A 21,817-nucleotide genomic window follows, 5' to 3' on the forward strand; every position below is an offset into this window, starting at 1 on the left:
TTTGAAGGAATTAGAAAAAATATATTGGAAAAATGTTGTGATAAAAGCTATATGAAAATGTAGTGTTTTTCCTTCTTAAGCTTGGTCTAATTTGAACAGTTCTGATTAGTAAGTTCATTATGAAGATCAAGGCATATAGTTTCCAAAGAAATAAATGTATTTTTATTAAAGTAAAAAAAAAATACTGGATTTGGGAAATAAAATCATACATGTGATAATATTAAAGTATTTAAATTATCTCCCCAAAAGGACACTTTTTGGTGCCTGCGTCAACAATAAATAGGCACAAGAAATGTAATTTAACATTGTTCCTGGTGCGTGAGTGTGCCCATGTTAAGCTGGACCCGTATCCTGATTTCAACTGTTCATTCCTTGCACCCGGCACGTAGAAGCCGCTCGCTTCATGTTTTCCAAATCAGAGGCTAACAGCAGATGGACGGAGACAGACTGGCATGCTGCCAGCCAAGATGCTTTGGGAGATAGTAAATATAAGAGGCTGGATTACAGGACTGAAAACTAGCCCATGGAGTTCCCATCGTGGTGCAGTGGAAACGAATCCGACTAGCATTCATGAGGATGCGGGTTTGATCCCTGGCCTTGCTCAGTGGGTTAAGGGTCTGGGGTTGCCGTGAGCTGTGGTGTAGGTCACAGATGAGGCTCAGATCTGGCGTGGCTGTGGCTGTGGTGTAGGCCAGCAGCTGCAGCTCCGATTCAACCCCTAGCCTGGGAATCTCCATAAGCCTTGGGTGCAGCCCTAAAAAGACACACTAAAAAATAGCCCACAATTCCTTTTACAGACATTTCCATAAGTAATAATGCTTCATCTTTTTCAGTCTGAGAACAGAATCCTCAAAGCCATCACCATATTAATAGTCTACGTCTGTCACGTTTGGTTTGGGAAGGCCAGGCTCTCTCCTTTCTCTATTTTGCTATGGAATGGGACAACGTGCTGTCCCTACTGGACTTTATATAATACTAACCTTGCCTTTTTCTGCCCTTTTCCAATCATCTTAAAAAAAAAAAAAAAAAAAAGAGCTGCTAGGGAAAGTCGTTCTGTGTTTCCTGGCTGCTCTTCAGTGATGAACCCTGAGTCCCTTGCTCTGGGTCCCCTTCCCATTCTGTGTACATCAGTCACACATGAGTCAGCAGTTGAGGGGTTATCCCTCCAGAGATGTGCGTGCAATGTGAACAGAGACCTCTACTTAGAACCCTCAGGATTCAAAGCACAGGATTCCTATCTTTCTCCCTCCAGCAGAGGGGCCTTCTGGTCATCCCTAAACGTAGACTAAATGGTTGTCTCCTCTACCCAACTATAAAACCAACAGCAGATTACTATTTAAAAAAAAAAAGACATTAATTTTTCTGGCTTTTAAATCATTTGTTGGAGTTCCCATCGTGGCTCAGTGGTAATGAACCCAACTAGTATCCATGAGGATGTGGGTTTGATCCCTGGCCTTGCTCAGTGGGTTAAAGGAGCCCTCATTGCTGTGGCTCTGGTGTAGGCTGCAGCTGTAGCTTCAATTTGACCCCAAGCCTGGGAATGTCCATATGCCACAGGTGTGGCCCTAAAAAGCCAAAAAATTTTTAAAAAATCATTTGTCAAATCACATAGAGAATCATATTTCTGGACATGCTGATTCAAAATGGTGCAACTCATTTAAATGCCATTAATGATCATTTCCAAGAAGTACAATCAAAAGCTTTCCTGGTATGCACGCAATGGAATATTACTCAGCCATAAAAAGGAATGAAAACATGCCATTTGCAGCAACTAGAGATTACCATACTAAGCAAAGTAAGTCAAAGAAAACCAAATACCATATGATATCATTTATATGTGGAATCTTAAAAAAGGATGCAAATGAACTTATATACAAAACTTAGAGAAGAGACTTGTGGTGACTAAGGGGGAGATCGGTGGGGGAGGGAAGGATTGGGAGGTTAGGTTTAGCACATGCAAGTTATTATATACAGAATGGATAAACAATAAGGTCCTACTGTACAGCACAGGGAATTATATTCTGTATCCTGGGATGAACCATAATGGAAAAGAATATGAAAAAGAATGTATATGTGTGTATAACCGAGACACTTTGCTGTACAGAGAAATTAACACAACATTGTAAATCAACTATACTTCATACAAACTTTTTAAAATAAAAAAAAATGTTACCTGTCAAAACTCTACAGCAGCCTCCCTTGCAATCCTGATCTTTTATTCTTCTAGGTCACTTGCTCAAACCCACCTGATATGAATGTCCTTTAACTAAGGACCCTCAATCTCTTAACCTCTCCACTCAAATACCACCCACAGTTCTCCTCACGGCCTCACTTTCTCCTTGGTCCATCTGGCGTTCCATCAACCATTTTTATAATCGCCTTCAGTTATCTTCAATTCTCTGTGAGAAACCCCACAGGAAGCTGCATGGAATGGTTGTAGGATTACGGGAGGAACAGCAGCAGACACCAATAGCACCCTGTTGCCACGAACCCAGAATCTGAGCTGGATCCAAAATGGTAGCCTACACTAGAGGGATGCTTCTGACCTGTATCCAGTCTTCACAGATGAGGGGTGTCTGTTTCATAATGTATCCCTTGGCTGCACTGCCACCCATTTCTCCACTAAAGGAGGAAATCCGTCTTTGTAGCAATTCCAGATCAGAGGCTATGAGTTCCAGCTCTAAATCGGCCCACAGAGTGGTCAGAGAAAAACTGAATTCCCCAGAGCGTGTTTGGGCCAGTGTCGTGGTCAGCCTCCACCCTCCGCCCCTGTTCCAAGGACTCTCATGGCACCTAAGAGAGGGTATTCAGAACTGAGGAGGCTCGGGACCCTCCCCAGCCCTGTTGGCTTCTTATATCCTGGCAAAGGCCAAGTCCTTGAATGGTTTCCACCTCCAACTGACCGAAGCTTTGTGGTTAGAACATCCTGTGATGTGCAGAACAAAGATGCTGTTCAATCATGGTCTGTCTGGCTTAGGGTCCATGCATGGCAAGAAGTTTCTGAGACTGATTTCCATACAGAAGCTTTAGGAGCTTCAACAGAACTAAAAAAAAAGCAGGGAGAAAAGGATTGGGCAGAGGGTGAAGCTGAACTGAGATGCAGTCACAACAGAGGCTCCAGTACATCCTACAGGGCACTCCAGAGCAGAGATGGCCCTTCAGAGTTGACCTGAATTGAAGCAGGGGGGCAAGGCCTCTACACCCTCATTATCTGTTACAGAGAAGTCAGCTCCTTCCAGTCAAGGGTAATTTCCATTTCAGAGTCAACAGTAAGAGGAACAAAACTGACATTTCAATGCCCCATGTATATTAGAGAACAGATTGAAGTTTCAACCACATAAGGCTATATTTTAAGGAAGAACATTTGCATTGGCTAATTATCTCTCCAAGAAATCCTATCACCAAGTCTTCCTTCAGGTCCTCTGAGGCCCTGAGGCGAAGCTGCCATCTTCCTCTCTTCTGGGTCATCTGAACCCAATAACCATCTCTGTCTCAACACCCACCACCCCTCAGAGCATTCAGCTGTATATAGCTGTACGTGCCTCCCTCTGTTTGGTGTACTCTTCAAAGATGGAAACACATAGCAGCCATCTGTTTATTCCCACACCTAGCCCAATGCTTGGTAAACAAGGCACTCGATAACGATAACGGTCTATGGAATGAATGAATGCACCCACGCATGAGCAAACTTGACTGCTTTTTTTCCCCTGCAGAAACAAAAAAATAAGAGCACACATTTGATGAAGTGAGGCCAACCCATTTGAATATATGCCTTGATGTGTGCTTATTATCAGCACTTAATAAGGGCTGTTTTGCTTCACCTGGCATAGCATAAAAGGGCTATTCTGAAACAGTCAACTGTATCTTCTAGGACTCCTAAAGAAACTCAAATCTGTCATAGGACTTGAATGCAAACTAGAGAGGAAATTAAAATGTAAAACATGAAACAGCTGTTCGATCAGCTTTTGCAATAGATGGCGGACAAAGGCTACATTCATGTCTTATCTCGATGGGTAAAAATAATTCAAGCATGGTTTGCTACACGACTATTCTTTTTTTCTCTTTTGCACTGAGTCAAATTTCTGGAAGCACAGGATAAATGGTGTTCAAAAAATTTTAAAGCACGCTAAAAAATATGTTCCTAGTAAATGATGGTAGGCATAAAGTATTAATTGCAAAAGGGGTTCGCCTACATATTGTAGAGAGCAAAAATGACTTAGCACCACCGAAATTTTACACAATTAAAGACAGTCTATAAAAATGAGTACCTACTGGAGTTCCCATCGTGGCGTAGCGGAAACGTATCCGACTGGGAACCATGAGGTTGCAGGTTCAATCCCTGGCCATGTTCAGTGGGTTAAGGATCCGGCGTTCCAGTGAGCTGTGGTGTAGGTTGCAGACTCAGCTCTGATCTGGCGTGGCTGTGGCGTAGGCTATGGTGTAGGCTGGTGGTTGTAGCTCAATTAGACCCCTGGGAACCTCCATATGCCTCAGGTGCAGCCCTAAAAAGACAAAAAGACCAAAAAAAACCCCCAAAAAACAAAAAACAAAAAAACCCACTAGTACCTACAACTTCATTGAATTACAGCTCCAAACTAGTGAAGAATCATGATTTTCTCTGTATTGTGTCAGAGATGCAAAAATACTGGTTTCCTATTGAAGTACCGAAGAAGCCCATTACGAAAATTCCACCTTAAATTAATAAAACTTTCTTGGAGTGACAATTTTCCAATCATTACTAAATGCCTTCAAAGGGTTCCCAACACTTAATTCTAGGAATTTCCTAAAGAAAAAATCAGAACTATGTGCAAAGATTTAGGTATAAGGATATTTATAATAGTTTTGTTTAAAATAGCAGAAATTTGGAAACAACAGAAATCTTCAGGATTGGTAAATAAATTGTATGAAATAATATAAAGTTATCAAGACCATATAGAAGAAGAGCATTTAAGACACGGTTAAACATGCATAATCTGTTAGACTACCAGTGAGTATGATAAATACAGTAGATGGTTTGCAAAAAAAAAAAAAAAATATATATATATACATATATATATGCATGTGTGACAATAGTAATATAGGAATAGCGACTGGTTTTTTGTGGGGATCATTATAGATGATTTTAATTTTCTTTCTGCTTTTTTTAATAATTTACAGATTTTTTCACAATAAATATGTATTATTTCTGCAATTCGCATTTTAAAAAAAAGTTCCCACCTCTCCAGAAAAAAAACCTGTAAATAACCAAGAAAGAATGTGATTTCATCTTTCATTTACAGCAGTGGCCTTTTTCCTTAAAAATTTCCAGGACACTTTGGTTGTTCATTAATTTGCTTATGAATTCCTCACTGTACCCTAAGTTATCTGAAAAAGAGGCCCGGCTGGATAACAAAACTCTTCCAAAGAGCTTGTTGCTATCATGTGAAAAACTGGAAACCAACCCAAAGACATGAGATAGAATGAAACATGATTATAAAGACACAATTTAAGACAGAAACACAACTGGGATCACAGGACTAAAAAGTAGCTCCAGCTCCGAAAGATGAAGGAAGTCAGGACTCAAAATTCACTCTAAAAGAATCATGGGAGATGTGTGCAAGGTAAACAGAAAGGGGGTATTATTTAGACAGGAACGAGTGCAAACAAAACTAAGGATCTAGAAGGGCCCCTTCGACATTGTGCAATTCTGCTAAGTGATGACGAGGATGACAACGGGTCCAGCGTGAACAACGGCCCAGATAAGGGGTGACTAACATAAGGTCAAGAGCTTAACCTTCCGACCTGAAGTGGAAATTAACTAGAATACGACATTTAAGATGCCATTACCTGGAGACTATGGCGACATGACTCACCTCAGGAAGGCTGAATCTACCTGAGCTGCCCTCTGAGTCTGCCCTCTGCCAAAGCGACACGTTTCAATGACAACTTCGATGTTACAAAATAGGATGAACCACTAGTGAGTGAGATTGCCTAAGGCGTGTGTTTGTCATTTCATAAGCTGGGTCACAACCCTTAGAAAGAACATCGCTTTGATCTTTTATTTTTTAAGGAAAATTTTAAAGACACTCAAGTCCTTCAATTCAAATATAAAGCTTCAATGGGAAAATATTATTTTTTGTGACTGTTCTTCAGGACCTGTTTGAATTCCACTCCCTTAATGAGAATTTCTCCAACTCCTAGGGTCTTGAGTGATTTCTTCCGCCTGAGTCCTTGGGTCCCATGGTACAGAACTCAATTATTCATTATTTCTAGTCATTTCTTATGGCTTGTATGTGCTGGTCTTGTGTCTCTGATTGCAAAAACATGCTGTAAGTCAACTATACCTTAATAGCATACAATTTAAACAAAGAAAAGGAGTTCCTGCTGTGGCTCAGCAAGTTAAGGACCCGAGAGTGTCTCCTTGAGGATATGGGTTTGATCCCTGGCCTCACTTGGTGGGTTAAGGATCCAGTGTTGCCGTGGCTGTGCCGTAGGCTGTAGCTGCAGTTCTGATTGGACCCCTAGCTTGGCAGCTTCCATAAGGAATAAAAGAAAAAAGGAACATAAAATAAAATGGAAAACCAACACTTGCTGACTTGAGATCATTGCTTACTGGGACTTGGTTTCCTGTAGTTACTTTACTGCGTTAATGGAAGAGGTTGAAGATGGATCCACTTTGTGAACCTGAAAGCAGAAACAGTGCATCTGAAACATTAGTGCTTATCTCCCACTCAGTATCCTTTGGTCATGTTCTTCTTCCAATTGCCCTTCTTCCTAAAGCTGATGGCTCATCCTCCAGGTCAGTGATTTTATTCAAAAGAAGTGGCTATAGGCCTAGAGCCAGCCCTTTGGCCTCTCTTGGTCTGCTTTCCTTGGCTGGAAAACCTGGTATTCTTGCTAGCAGGTAAAACTAAAGGTTTCTATCTTCAAAAAAAAAAAAAATGTTTCTATCTTCAGTCACCAATATTAGAGCATACTTTTTTTTTTTTTTTTTTTAGCTCAGAAGAAATGTATGGGATTTGGAGGTTCAAAGTCAGGAAAGAATGTTATACCATTATCAAGGGAAATAATGCCTTTTATTCAGAGACATTCCTGAAAAGCTAAGCCTAACAAACTCGGGGCCCCTGCAAAATGGTAATGCTGCACGTTTTTTTCCTACTTGTTGGGCCACCTTGACGCATATGGAGTTCCCGGGCAGCGTGGGGGCGGGGGGGGGGGGGCGGGGAGGGGCGGGGGGGGGCGGTGATCAGATCCAAGCCGCAGTTGTGACTTACGCCACAGCTGAGGCAACAGTGTTAGGCTGGGGATCAAACCAGCATCCCAGCTTTCCAGAGATGCCACAGATCCTGTTGCACCACAGCAGGAACTCCTTAACGCTGCACTTTTAACCTGAGCAAACTTCCAAAGTACTCTGTTAGGCGGACAAAAACACGCATTCTGAACATAGCCCCTCAGTTTGGCCCATTTTTTTGGACTTAGAAGTGTATTCATTTTTGTACATTTGCAGGATCCCTCAGTTAAGTATTGCCTGCTGACTTGTAAAAATAGCAGAGTTAACATTTACCGAGCATTCCAGAAGTTAGCCCCAGGACCACCACTCCACTTTATAAGTGAAGATCTGAAGAACTAGCCCAAGCTATACAGCTAGGGACACAGGTACGATTTGAACCCAAGTCTTAGGCTCTCAGAGTCCTTGTGTTTAATTAACTTCTGTGTTATTCTGCTTCCTCCAGGAAGTGAAAGGTTAGTCCCACTGTTTGAATAGATTTCTGGTTGTTAAGGCTTATCTTCTCTCAGTCCAAAGCCTGAGAGGACCCATGATCTTGATCAAGGGATTCTATCAATTTAATTCAGTTTCCGGGGGCTGGGGTGAGTTGGGTTTTTTGCAGAGCAAGGGAGATATATTATACGAAGTCCCTGATTTTGAGAGCCTATGATCAAGTGAGGCCTCGCAGATGCTTAAACAGGCAATTTAAATTAAATATGGTAAATAAGGTCTAGGGATAGAGAGAGAGACACACACACACAGGGAACATTACCAAGACTCTAAGTGTAATGGCCATAAAATCCAAAGATGAAACTAAAGTGAGTGGTAGTTCTGATACAAAGTCAGGTTTCATTTGTCTCAGGTACTGACTTGACGTTTGCCATTCTATTATGACCTTGTCGCCTGTAATAATTTATTTTTTTATGGCTGCACCCATGGCATATGGAAGTTCCCAAGCCAGGGAGTGCATCTGAGCTGCAGCTTCGACCTACACCGCAGTTCCGGCAATGCCAGATCCTTAAGCCACTGCACCACGCAGGGGATCAAACCAGCACCTCCACAGTGGCCCGAGCTATGCAGTCAGATTCTTAACCCATTGCACCATAGCAGGAACTTCTACTCACTAATTTTAAATGGTAGTTAAATGGCAGACATTGTAATTCAATGCACTTCAGTCAAGTGCATATGCATATGGAGTTTGAATCTTGACGGGAATTAAGATATGTAGGAACATTAGAATTTGGTGATAGCAATACTAGTTGTGATTACTGCTCTCTGGAGAAATACTTGACACTGGAATATTACATGGATTTGACCATGTCCATAGAACATAAAAATGCTCCTGAGACTCAAAATATTAGAGAAATAAGTTAGAAACTAAATTATCTCTTAAAGTTCTTAAGATAAATTTGAGCCAGAGGCCACCTGTGTATTTGTTGTATTTATTTAATGCAGGAATCATTAAAACAGCTGATTTTTTTTTTCTTGCCCTGTTTCATTTAAAAGCAGATTTTTTTTTCCCCAGGGATAATCTGTGTATCTGTGTGTATTCTTTCTTCTTTCTTTTTTTCTCATAACCATTTTCGTAATTGAAATATAGTTAATTTACAATGTCGTGTTAGTTTCATGTGTAGAGCAAAGTGATTCAGTTTTATATGTATACATATGTATGTATATATGTATAAATATTTTCTTCTTAAGATTATTTTCCATTATAAGATATTGAATATAGTTCCCTGTGCTATACAGTAGGTCCCTGTTTGTTATCTATTTTTTGGGTTTTGTTTTTCGTTTTTTTTCTATTTTGTATATAGTAGTGTGTATGTGTTAATCCCAAACTCCTAGTTTATCTCCCCCCCACCCCCGCAATAACTATCCCCTCTGGTAACCATAATTTCAGGGGGGTTTTGTTTGTGAATCCATTTCTCTTCCGTAAATAAGTTCATTTGTATCATTTTTTCAGACTTCACACATAAGTGATATCATATGGTGTTTGTTTTTTTCTGACTTACTTCACTTAGTATGACAATATCTGGGTCCATCCATGTAGCTGCAAAATGGGCATTATTTCATCTTTTTTATGGCTGAGTAGTATTCCAGTGTGTATATGTACCACATCGTCTCGATCCATTCCTCTGTCGATGGACATTTAGGTTGTTTCCATGTCTTGGCTATTGTAAATAGCACCCCTGTGAACACTGAGGTGTATCTTTTTGAATTAGATTTTTTTTTTTTTCTGGATATAGGCCCAGGAGTGGGACTGCAGGATCCTATGATAACTCTAGTTTTAGCTTTTTTGTTGTTGTTGTTGTTGTTGCTATTTCTTGGGCCGATCCCACGGCATATGGAGGTTCCCAGGCTAGGGGTTGAATCGGAGCTGTAGCCACCGGCCTACGCCAGAGCCACAGCAACACGGGATCCGAGCCTCGTCTGCAACCTACACCACGGCTCACGGCAACGCCGGATCGTTAACCCACTGAGCAAGGGCAGGGACCGAACCCGCAACCTCATGGTTCCTAGTCGGATTCGTCAACCACTGCGCCACGAAGGGAACTCCTAGTTTTAGCTTTTTAAGCCACCTCCATAGTGTGTTCCACAGCGGCTGCACAAATTTACATTCCCATCAACAGTGTAAGAGGCTTCCCTTTTCTCCACATCCTCTCCAGCATTTATTACTTGTAGATTTTTTAATGATGACCTTCTGACTGGGGTGAAGCGATACTTCCTTGTAGTTTTGATTTGTATGTCTCTAATAATTAGCGATCTTGAGCATCTTTTCATGTGCCTGTTGGCCACCTGTATGTATTCTTTGGAGGAATGTCTACTTAGGTCTTCTCTCCTTTTTTTGATTGGGTTGTTTGTGTTTTTTTGATAGTAAGCTGAATGAGGTACAAAACAGCTTATTTTCAAACTTCGATGACATACACATCAGTGGCCATTACTCAACGTGTATGTTTTTCCCATTGTTCCAGTGTGAGCAAATGACAGCAAAAGCAATTCGAAGTCCTTGTTACAGAGGAAATGGCTGCTCTGATAACGGGCAAAAGCCAAGAGACTGGAACCAACTGCTCCTGCAGTGCCATTTTCACCGGGAACAGAAGAAACCAGTGGTGGTAGAGCATGGAGATTAAGAGCATGGCGTTTAACCTTGGCTCCACCACTAGCTGTACCACCTTAAGTTAAATTGGTAATCTTTCCAAGCCTTAATTTTCTCATCTGGAAAACAGGGATCATAAAGGTATCTAATTCCAAAAGTGGGTTAGAGGATTAAAAGAGAAGATGCATGTAAAGGGCTTGAAATGGGGTTTGGCATCTGGCAGGCACACAGTGGACTTTCACCATTATTGTTAAGTAGGTTGACAAAATGGCCACAAACCACAAACGGATCTGAAGTATCAGTGTGCCGGCCGACTCCACGGTCCAACTTTGGATCGAGGAGGTGTCTAATGGCTGTACACACACACACACACACACACACACACTCATGGAATATTATCTCATAACACAGACGCTGCTTCACAGCCCTACTTTCTCAGCTTGTATATGATTCACTAACACAGATGATGTAAGAAGGTCAGCAGCTAAACTGAAAGACTTAAACTCCAGTTCTTGGGAGTGTATGTTTAAGGGAGAAACATATCAGAAATTCGAAACCCAGAACCCATTTCTATGTGAAGGTTTCTAATGCATTTGGTGCCTGGCAGATGTTAATATCAGGGTCGCCTCGCCTCGCTGTCACTCAATTTAGCATGGACACCACACTCAAAATGCTAGCTCTTTTATTAGTAGTAGGAAATAGTATTATTAATGAAATCAATAATAGTCCCATGTATTATTTCTTATAATTAAGACAGGAGGCAGGTGGCTAAAACGAGGACCAGGTCAGAATGAGAATGGCAGCCAGGCTGGGGTCATAAGGAAATACAGAGCCTGTGCTCCCCTGACTCCTCCCTGGGGGGGTGGGGGTCGGGGGGTAAATAAAGGGATGGCATGGGGCACGATGAGGCCAGAACCATGCCCGCACATATACCTTGCCTCCTGCTGCTGCCTTCTAAATGCTGCACAGCGAGAAAAATCACTGGTTAGGACAGAGATAGAAGTGATTACATAGAGCTGCCTGCCTCTGCTCCCCCAGATGGAAAAACCCTACAAGCTAAAAATGGCTGTTATGTCCCAAAGGGTACACGCTGAAGACACCATGACCACCGTGTACAGCCTTTCCTGTGCATTCTTTCTAATGCTCGCAACGATCTCTCTGCCCACAGAGGCATTGGGAGTCTCATTAGTTTTGGCCATGCCCACAGCATGCACAAGTTCCGGGGGGGCCAGGGATCGAACCCGTGTCACAGGTGGGGCAGTCACCGGATCCTTAACGGCTAGGCCACCAGGGAACTCCAAGAGTCTCAATTTAAAGATAAAGCAGCTGGGAGTTCCTATCGTGGTGCAGCAGAAACGAATCTGCCTAGGAACCCTGAGGTTGCACGTTCAATCCCTGGCCTTGCTCAGTGGGTTCAGGATCCGGCGTGGCCGTGAGCCGGGATGTAGGTCACAGATGCAGCTAGGATCCCGCGTTGCTGTGGCTGTGGCATAGGCTGGTGGCTGTGGTGTAGGCCGGCACCTGTAGCTCCGATTAGACCCCTAGCCTGGGAACCTCCCTATGCTGGGAGTGCGGCCCTGAAAAGACAAAAAAAGAAAAAGAAAAAGAAAAAGAAATAAAGATAAAGCAGCTGAAGGACAGGAAGGGGAGGGAAATTTTAAGGTGACACAATAGGTTAAGTGTGGGAAGTGGGATTCGTAACATGTGTGTTTGATGTGGGATGTGTGCTGTTTTCACACCATCACAGTGCCTCTCTAGAGCCTGTCCCTGACTGGGATACACAAACTTCCAAGGGTTTCCAGACAATCACTCCTTTTTAGCACCTGCAGGTGGGTTACAGGAGCCCAGGGAGGTTCTCCATCTTTCTTCATCAAAGGCGAGGAGGGAGAGGCCACATCTGCCTACGGCGGCCCTTAACTCCGGATCCAGCCTGCAGCAGGCTTGCCTCCTGGCTGCCCAGATCACCTCCCAGGTGTCAGCGACTGTTCGGTTCCCACTCTTCCAGGCTCTTAGCCAAGCGCCTGCCACTCTGAGATGGCCAGATCCCCTCTGTTAAGCTTGGAAAAAAATATTCTCCTTTCTGCTTCAAGTCTCCCTTTTTTAGCTTTTATTCTGAGGCTTGGGCAAGAGCCATTCCAGAATTGCAAAAGATAGTCTCCATGGTTCGACCAAACCAAACATTAAAACTGAGACTCAGGACAGAAGCTCCGTGTGGGAAATGCCATGACGCTGCCAAGTCGCCAGGGATGACCTGCCCCTTGGGTGAAGAGGTTTCCATAGGTGTGCGTTTATATACCACACACGTTTCCCCAAAAAAGCTGTTCTACGGCTGCCTTGGAATTTTTCAAATATTAAAAAAGAAAGTTATATATTAACCAGCTGATACCCTAGTACATCTCTGTTTATGCTGAAGGGAGCGATTAAAATTTGCTGACAGCCTCAAAAACTATCAGAGAATTACTAGAATGCCCCCAGTTTAATAATTAACAAAGTTAAAAAAACAAAATCCAGAGTCTAATTCAGACCTTTTTTAAGCCACTGCACCAGTCACCTCCTAATGTTAAAATTCTGATTTTACCGCTTTTCCCATTCTCCATATGGTTTTGGCAGGAAATGCAAGAAGACTGGTGGTGAAGGGATGTGCATTGCCGATGCAATCAATCGCTACTTTGCTGGGGTAAAGTTTAAGTTCATTAATGCAACTCATTTATTGAGTGCTAACTGGGCCAGGCAGAACTTTGGAGCCGGGGGTGGTGGTGGTGGGGATTCTCAGGGAGAAAAAGAGACACCTCCCCGGGCTCCAGAGGTTTACAGCCTAGTGGAGGAGAAAGATAATTGAATGAGAAATGACACTAATAGGTGAACAATTACAAACTCATGGAAGAGGACAAGACGATAGAAGAGAATTAAACAAAGGCGTCTAAGCCCGTCTGGAGGGACCGAGGAGGGCTGTCCCCGGGAAGGATATCTGAGCGAAGGTCTGAGGTTAACGACGTGTTTTTCAGTTTCTCGGTGTCCTCATCGCTCTCATCAAACCATAAAGAATGACTGAAATAGCTTCCTCCCTGTGGAGGAAGTAAGCACGCCCCCTTCCCCATTCAGTTCAGTCCTCGGCACCCTCTCTTCTTGGTTTGGGTCATTGCATGGACTTCAGTGACTTCCACGAAAACGTCTCTGTCACACAAATCTGGAAGCCCAACCTCTTCCTCGCATCAACAGCTGCTAGTCTCCTCTCCCTGGGCATCCTCTCGGCATCTTCCATCGTCCCCCCAAACCTACTCTTCTTCTGCTGCGTGCCCCCTCCTTTGCATCCCCATATTCTCATCGTTTGACCCACGTTACTCTGTGAATGAAAAACCCTCAGGGGCTGTGCCTGGACCACAGAAGCAACTAGATCTTTGGGGGATGACATACAAGGCTCCCCGCAATTCAACCCAACCTACCTTTGTAGCTTGGTTTCTGACAAGCCCCCCAGCCAACTCCCCACACCTAAGTTCTTCTTCTTTTTTTTTTTTTTTTGTCTTTTTGCTGTTTATAGGGCCACTCCCTCGGCATATGGAGGTTCCCAGGCTAGGGGTCGAATCGGAGCTGTAGCCACCGGCCTACGCCAGAGCCACAGCAACGCAGGATCTGAGCTGCGTCTGCAACCTACACTCCAGCTCACGGCAACAGTGGATCCTTAACCCACTGAGCAAGGGCAGGGACCGAACCCGCAACCTCATGGTTCCTAGTCGGATTCCTTAACCACTGAGCCACGACGGGAACTCCCCGAAGTTCTTTTATGTTTCCTAAGCATGCTACCACGTTTCTACACACTCGTTGTGATTCTATATAAGCTGTTCCTCAGCTTCAGATACTTTCTTCATCCAGTCTCCTGGTGAATTCATATCCATTCCTTAAGACCTACTTCAGATGTCACCTCCTCTGGGAAGCCTGCCCGGATTTTCTCAGGCAGAGTTCGACATTCACCTTTCCTCGAACTTTCTGCACGTCCTGCCCAAACAGGACTGTTCATTGCTCCTAACTGCCTCCCACATCGGCTTGGGGCTATGGCTCTGTGTAATTCATCTTTCCTTCCCTTTGGGCTAAGATGTGGGACCGGAAGCGCAGGTTCATTGAATGAGTGGATAATGAATTAAGGACTAGACCTCTCTTATGGTACCTACCACTTTCTACCCAGTACTATCTTTGGATACCCAATCTCCCTTCCCAGATGGACAAATCTTCCATGACAAGGACAATGGGGTCTATTTTTGCATCCTCTACCGCAGCCTGCCCTCATGCCTATGGTTTGAATAAATGAGCAAAACTCTGGTCAAGATCTTGTGTCATACTTATGTTATGTTAGACTCTGCAAGGCCATTTTCACACACATTGCTTCACTTACCTTCCGCAAGGACCTTGCATCTAGCTGGGACTAATTGGTGCTATCCCCATGTACCAGATAAAGCAACTGAGTAAGGCCTTGGAACCCCTGCTTTCTTGGTTTTGAGAACAATGTCTATCACAGTCTGGAGAAAAGGCAGATCTACTTATCAGTTCCTTGTTTGGAGAGTTTGGGGGGGCAAAGTCAAGATTCACAACTGTTGTGAAAATAGCTAAACCCTTATCCTTCCTCCCAGACGAGTCTAACATGAATAATTTGAGTGAGCTTGAAGGTTTGGAGTACGAATCAGAAAGACCAAAATGAAGGGGGAAATAGAAGAATCTGAAGCCATTAGACATATTTTGGGCAAGAAAAGGACATTTGAGGCCTGGAAAGAGAAAATTCAGCTTCCAATAAGAAGGCGTGCGGTGCAAGGGGGCATGGAGAAGCATCGTAATATTTTCTAAAACAGCGAGGTAGATGTGCTTTTAAATCCAAGTTCCTCGAGGAATGAAGATGCCAAAAATACTGAAAGAAAAATGGAAGCTCTATGGCCTTGGCCCGCCACCGTGCAATGTCGTGCTTATGCATCCGCATGCCCACAGCTCCGGGCACACAGCCTGGCACTGGTGAGCTCAGGAGGACCGGGTAGGCAGAAGTGGCAGCCTGACTCAAAGGTGAGGAAGGCCAGATTGAGGGAGCATCCCAGAACCAGGGCAGCATCCAACATTCAATATCTTGGTTTCTTCACCTGGCTCAAGCCAGTCAGAGCACCTCTGCCCTGCCCACCTCACAGGCAGCAAGGTGCAGCCCTGCTCCTGAGATGTGGTTAGGGCACATCTTTAGCCAACACCTTCATGGGTTTTGGAAGTGTCCTAATCACGGCTCAAGCACCAGGAGGTCGGGGGGGGGGCGGTCGGGGGGGGGGTGTTGGGCTAAGTAAGGCATCCCCACGGGTCTGTTCAACAGGCTGTTCTGGAAGCAATGCTTATTTCCGCTGGCCCCTCCCCCAACGGGTGGGTTCCCCCACAGACCCCATCTGTCTTCTGGCTCCTGTTTCGGGGGCCCTGCTATGTGCCCAGCCCCCCTCCCCCACCTTCCCCGTGTCTAAGAGGGCAGTTTCTGTCCCCATTCCTACTGGGCTTCTGGGTCACCCTCCACTGAGTGGAGGGGGGGGGAGGGGAATGAGAGGAGAAGGGGCATTTGACAAGATGGCCCTGCAGCCCCAAGGGGACCCAGGGCAATCAGGGAACCACAAAGAACTGGGGTCAGAACTGGGGTCAGGAGGGTCATCGGTAACCAACTGCCCCCGGGTCCAATTCCTTCTTTCTCAACCGGGAGCTGTTCAAGGTCATTTTCCTGGCTCCAGAATAACAACACGGACCGAGGCACACCTGTTCCAGCTGAGGCGGTAGTGTTCAGGTCAGGTTGGGGCAAAATGACTGCCCTTTCTGCCACCCCCTGGCAAAAGTCCCTCGCCTGCCCACTTTCTCCCCTCCTCGCTTCAGAAATTCCAACAAGGGCAGGCTTGGCCGCAGTGCTGGGGAGAAGTTCAAAGTCTAGCCCCAGACCTTCCGCAGACTTGCAACCGCCGGCTTCTACCGGGGTGCGCACCAAATCCTTGCCCGGAGGGAGGATTCCGTGTGCGGCGCTGGAGACCCGCTCGATCCCGGCCCGCGCACCGAGAGTCCAGGGGCTCCCCTCCCCCACGGCCGCCCCGCGCACCTCGCGGGGGCGGCCACTTGTCGGAGCCCGGGAGGAGGAGGGAGGGCGCGCGGCCGCCACTGACCTGAGATGCCGCCCCCCACCACGACCACGTCGCACTTGCTGCTCATGGTGCTCGCCCTTCTCCGGGCCGCCCCGGTGGCCAGCTGCTCGGGTGTCTGGATCTCGGCCCCTGCCCGCTGCGCTGCCCCCGCGCGCTCGCGCCTCCGCCAAGCGGCTATATTGCCCGCCCAGGGCGTCAGGTCGCGGAGCCCCGCCTGCCCGCCTACGCGCTGGCCGGATGGAGCGCATGGCCCCCGCCCCCGCCCGAAGCGCAGCAGCTCAAAAACCTGGGGAAGGCGACGCGAGGGACAGAGAGATCACCTGGGGCCTCCAAGTCGCCGTCCCCGGGGCCACCACCCTCTGGCCTTCTGCGCTGCAGGGTATTTTCCCATCAGCTTCCTAAGGCGCTGTTCAGCTTGGGGGCTGGGAGGGTGGCAGATTGGGGTGTCTTCCTCCAGCACCCCAGTGCCTCCCTGGAAAGGTGCAGTAGAATAGCAAGTGGTAAATGAGGGCTTTTCTGGTAGCGGGCACACGGTACCGGGCATTTGACATGCGTGATTCCAATTCAACCTTATGGCAACCCACTCTACAGATGAGGAAAGTGAGGTAAAGGGACAAAGGCAAGATAAAAAGCCAGAAATAATAATTGCCAAAAGAAAAAAACCCAGTAAGAGTCCAGGACCCACCTTGATCTACCCTCCCCAGTATTGCCAATATCTTGGCATATACTTGAGTGGCATTTCCTACCCCCTCTCATCTGCCTTCCGATTACCCACTTCTTTCCCCATGCTCCCTGCCCTATGCCCACAGGGAGCTCAAGAAGGCTCCTGCCTGGTATTGCCCACGCAACACCTAAAGAGTATTTTACAAAGCCTCCTGTTTGCAAGGAGTCAAAACAGCTCAGTCAGTGGGTCTGCCTTGCGAGCCGCCAAAGCAGGAATCCAGGGAACGGGTGTTGTCAGGCCGAGGCCTTGGAGGGGCAGGGCAGAATTCAGAGCCTCCCCCAAGCAGGAAGGGGAGCTAGTTATGGCCCTGGGAAGAGGGCCTTGGCTTTGCCAAACGTAGGGGTGATTCAAGACCGTAACAGGTGTTTAAGCTGAGGCAGCTCCAAGTAAAACAGAGGTGTATTTCCTCAGACCACTAGGAAAGCCAGCTCTGAGAATCAAGTGGAAGAAGCAATGGCTTTTCAAGAAGTAATAGGGTGAAGGGCTTCTGTTCAGACCAGGGAAGCAGTGGGCCTGGTCGGGGGCTGGCTCCGGGTGTGGTGACTTGATGACAGCCTGAAGTAAACCTGCGTCTCATCCCCCCAGCCCATGCTGCCAGAGAATTCTGAGCCTCTGCTGCCCTCAGATTAGAAGCGGGTTTGGGTGTGTCTATGACTGAAAAGTCACAGGGGAAGGTCTGGGTCCAATTCTCAGGTGAGTTCTAGGAGCTTGCATCTCTCCTGCTTTGGCATAAAACAGCCCCGGTACTTGAATGTCGAGCCCACGTCCCCACTGCCTCAGCCAGCAGGCTGCCTCCGCTGGCCTCCTCAAGTCCTAGTCATTCACCTCCACAGGTCCCTGAAGCTGCGGGCTCCTTAGCTGTGACACTCTGTCTCCTCAGCTAGCCTGCAAGTGAATCACATGTCCAGGAGGGTGGGCTGGGATGGGCGAAGCCGATACTTGTAAGATCTGCTCAGGAGGCCCTTTGCTTGGTTCCAGCCATGCAAAATCATCCAGAGGCCTGGGCATGTAAAGCTTTGAGTCCAACACGGGCTGACTGTCCCTTCTTGATGTCCAGCTGGCAACAAAGGCAGGAGAAGAACCACAGTTCCGTGATGTTTACGGAGAAATCTCACTGGCACACAGTGTTTATTTTTTCCCCCCAGACAAAAGGAAGCCGTTATCTTGTGCTCTATGAGGTCAAAAATGGGCTGAATTCGAACTCGAGCCTTAGTTTGTAGGGGAAACAGGAGTCTTTAGAGACACATCCAGGCCGTGTTCCAGGCCTGTTTTGGGGTCCTCCGTCTCTGAGATGGGCTAAGTCCCAAAGTCTGTCTTCCCCTCCCTTGGCCTCATGAAGCCAGATGAAGCCTCTTAAAAGCGGTGCTTCGCAAACTTGCCTGTGTGTACCAACCACCCAGGTCTGGGGTGGGGCCTGAGAAGCTGCATTTCCAACAAGCTCCGGGTGATGCCACTGCAGCCATCTATGGCCCGCACACCTTGGACACAGTCCCCTCTACGCCAGGCCTCTGTTCCCCATCAGTTTCAGAACCGGCTCCACGGTCCAGAGCCCCTTACCTGGCTCAAGGTGAGCCGAATGATGTTTGCTCGTTATGCAGGTGTTCAGGGACCATCAGCTAGGCTGAGCCTTGAAGGATAGAACTTAATCAACTGTTGAGGTGGATGAGCCCAGGCCAGGCAGAAAGGTGGGAGGCAGGCTTGAGGCTGGAACATCGGAAAAACCAGACATGGTCCAGGGTACAAAGAACGTATTTTGACCACCTTTAGGACTAATCGTGAATAATAAGATAATAATTGTGAAATAGTAACAATGAATAACATGATAGGGAACATCGTGTGTGTGTGTGGGGGGGGGGCTTCTCTCCCCAAGTAGATAATACATTCTTGCAGGATGAGACCATGCATTAGCGTTTATTCATCCACTCCGGAGTGATTTATTGCGCACTCGTTCTGTGTCAGACAGGGCGCTCATCGCTGGGAATATGCCCTTATCAGTAACAGATGATGCGCATCCTAGGAAAGCCAAATACGAAAACAATTCCCATGAACCTAATTCATGTTCCAATAGACGACATCTCCAACTGAGAAGCACAGAAGAAGGCTGTTTGCCCCAAGCAGTGTTTGTTTGCCTTTCAGACATGATGAAATCCCTGTTTCTTTCATCAATTAAAATGAACTTACTTTCCTTTCATTTTTTTTTTATTAGAAGACTGCCAAAGAGATAAAATAGCCTTATTACTTCTTTCTTGCCATCCAGCTTTTCATTAACAGATATCTCGGTGAGTCTCTTAGGTTTCAATAAAGAGGCAGGCTGTGCAGAACAGAGTTCACCAGATATTATCTAAGTTGTACATTTGCTTTTGCTTTTTCTCTTTTGAACGCTGGAAGACAGGGGATAGAAAATTGGTTTTAAAATGAGATTCTTAATTTACCAGTTTCTTTTTGCCTACCTCCTCTGCGAATCTTTTTTTTTTTTTTGAAACATACATTGAAGAATCAAAGAATGAAAGGATCTCAGCCATCACAGCTCATTAACAATGTGAAATCGGAATTTTAACAACTTAACAAGTGCTCAATGTTATAGAGCCTTGGGTTCTGGCTGGTGAAGTATCCATCATCAGCTTGAATCCCAGTAGGGGACCTTTCAAAGGGCCAAGTCCACACTTTTCACCTCAAGGACTTGCTTAGAGGGAAATAACATCCTCAAGCAGCCCTCAAGAGTTGGGGGCACCCAGCTTCAATCCAGGTCAAAGCCCTTCATGGGACATTGGGCTAGAAGCGTGAGATCTGACTCAGAAGTCCATAGACTGCTTTAGGATGCTAAAGGAAAGACCCGCCCCAAGGCCAGGGGCCTGGTCAGGAACTGAATTAAGGAAGAGCTGATAGGGACAAGGCAGACTTCCTTGGTGACTTGCCTTAACAGGCCAAGAACTAGGTGGATGTGCTGAGCTGGCTTATAGATACAAGGTGGAGATGGAAGAGAAGTGATCCTTCCTTCCCAAAGAACTAGACGATGGCTCTTTACAACCTAATTGCCACAACTAGGACAGGAAGGGGACCAAGGGACACAACACAGAAGGGAGGGCCCCAGAACATGTGACTCCAAGCAAAAACACCAAGCCACAACACTTCAGAAAGACAGAGGTCAGGAGATAGAGGTTAGGAGTTCCCTGGTGGCTCAGCAGGTATCACTGCTGTAGCTCTGATTACTTCAGTGACACGGGTTCAATCCCTGGCCTGAGAACTTCTGAATGACACAGGCACAGCCAAAAAAAAGTCAGATTTCCCAGCAGAAATGAGCCTAACTAGTATCGACAAGGATGTAGGGTCAATCCCTGGCCTTGCTCAGTGGGTTAAGGATCTGGCGTTGCCGTGAGCTGTAGTGTAGGTCGCAATCTCGGCTCAGATCCCACCTTGCTGTGGCTGTGGTGTAGGCCAGTGGCTGTAATTCCGACTTGGTCCCTGGCCTGGAACTTTTTAGGTGCAGTCCTAACAAGCAAAATCAAAAAAAAGGAGAGAGGTCATACCTAGGCACGTTCCAGAACATGGTGAAACAAAACAAATCTTTTTTGCAACATAAGTGCTAAACCAACTGGACCCAAAGTAATTTTTTTTTTACAATGACTCATGTTGAGATGAAGAATATTTTTTAAACACCATTAAGAATAAGGTTTTATTTTCTTTAATCTTTTAATTAAAGTATAATTGATTTAGAATGTTGTGCCAGTTTCTGCTGTACAGCAGAGTGACTCCGTCATACATATGCATTCTTTTTTTATATTCTTTTATATCACGGTCTAATCACAGGAGGTTGGGTATAATTCCCTGTGCTATACAGCAGGACCTCATTGCTTATCCATTCTATTTTTATTTATTTATTTAGTCTTTTTTTTTTTTTTTGTCCTTTTAGGGCTGCACCTGTGGCACATGGAGGTTCCCAGGCTAGGGAGCTGTAGCCGCCAGCCTACACCACAGCCACAGCGACGCGGGATAGGAGCTGTGTCTACAATCTATACCACAGCTCACAGCCACGCCGGATCCTGAACCCACTGAGCGAGGCCAGGGATCAAACCCGTAACCTCATAGTTCCTAGTCAGATTCGTTAACCACTGCGCCACGATGGGAACTCCACTTATCCATTCTAAATGTAATAGTTTGCATCTACTAACTTCAAACTCCATCCTACTCCCTCCCCCTCCTCCTTGGCAACCCCAAGTCTGTTCCCTATGAAACTAAGAACATTTCTACAAATCATAATAAGTTTTCCTAAACAAAGGCTGATGTATCAGGTGACATGACAAGGACTCAATGGGACACACAGAGGAAAGGCAAACTGCAAAATATTCAGCTTAGAAAAAAGAAAAGCTCAGACCATTTCCCCAGAGCACTGTGTTAAGGGTTTTTACCAGTTCTTTGGGGAAGAAGAAATTAGAAATTAATATTAGAGCTCCACTGTATACTAATTATTGGTTGTGGAATAATGTTCTTTTCAACTAATTATTCTTATTTATATGATTCTTGTTTCATGGTGTGAAGTCACGGATGCAGAATCAGTCCTTGGGTTACTTTATGTAGTCTTGAGCTAAGCTCTCCATGGTCTCTCTCTCTCTCTCTCT

At 45.7% G+C, this 21,817-nt stretch overlaps 1 protein-coding gene across 2 annotated transcripts in view; it reads right to left on the reverse strand.

Moving 5' to 3' along the window:
• The window catches only part of MAOB (monoamine oxidase B), a 112,280-nt gene extending 95,462 nt beyond the window's left edge, over positions 1-16,818 (reverse strand). The window contains exon 1 of one of the 2 annotated variants that reach the window (XM_047765022.1): positions 16,798-16,818. Coding sequence is in view for 1 of the 2 variants with exons in the window: in XM_047765020.1 (XP_047620976.1) it covers positions 16,499-16,544 (46 nt within the window). In the remaining variant the exon portion in view is untranslated. Of the gene's footprint in view, positions 1-16,498; positions 16,668-16,797 lie in introns of those variants that run through there. The other variant, XM_047765020.1, reaches the window with a different exon arrangement.
• Positions 16,819-21,817: the final 4,999 nt, after the last annotated feature.

The sequence above is a fragment of the Phacochoerus africanus genome, chromosome X, assembly GCF_016906955.1.
Source record: "Phacochoerus africanus isolate WHEZ1 chromosome X, ROS_Pafr_v1, whole genome shotgun sequence".
Taxonomy (NCBI): Eukaryota; Metazoa; Chordata; class Mammalia; order Artiodactyla; family Suidae; genus Phacochoerus; species Phacochoerus africanus.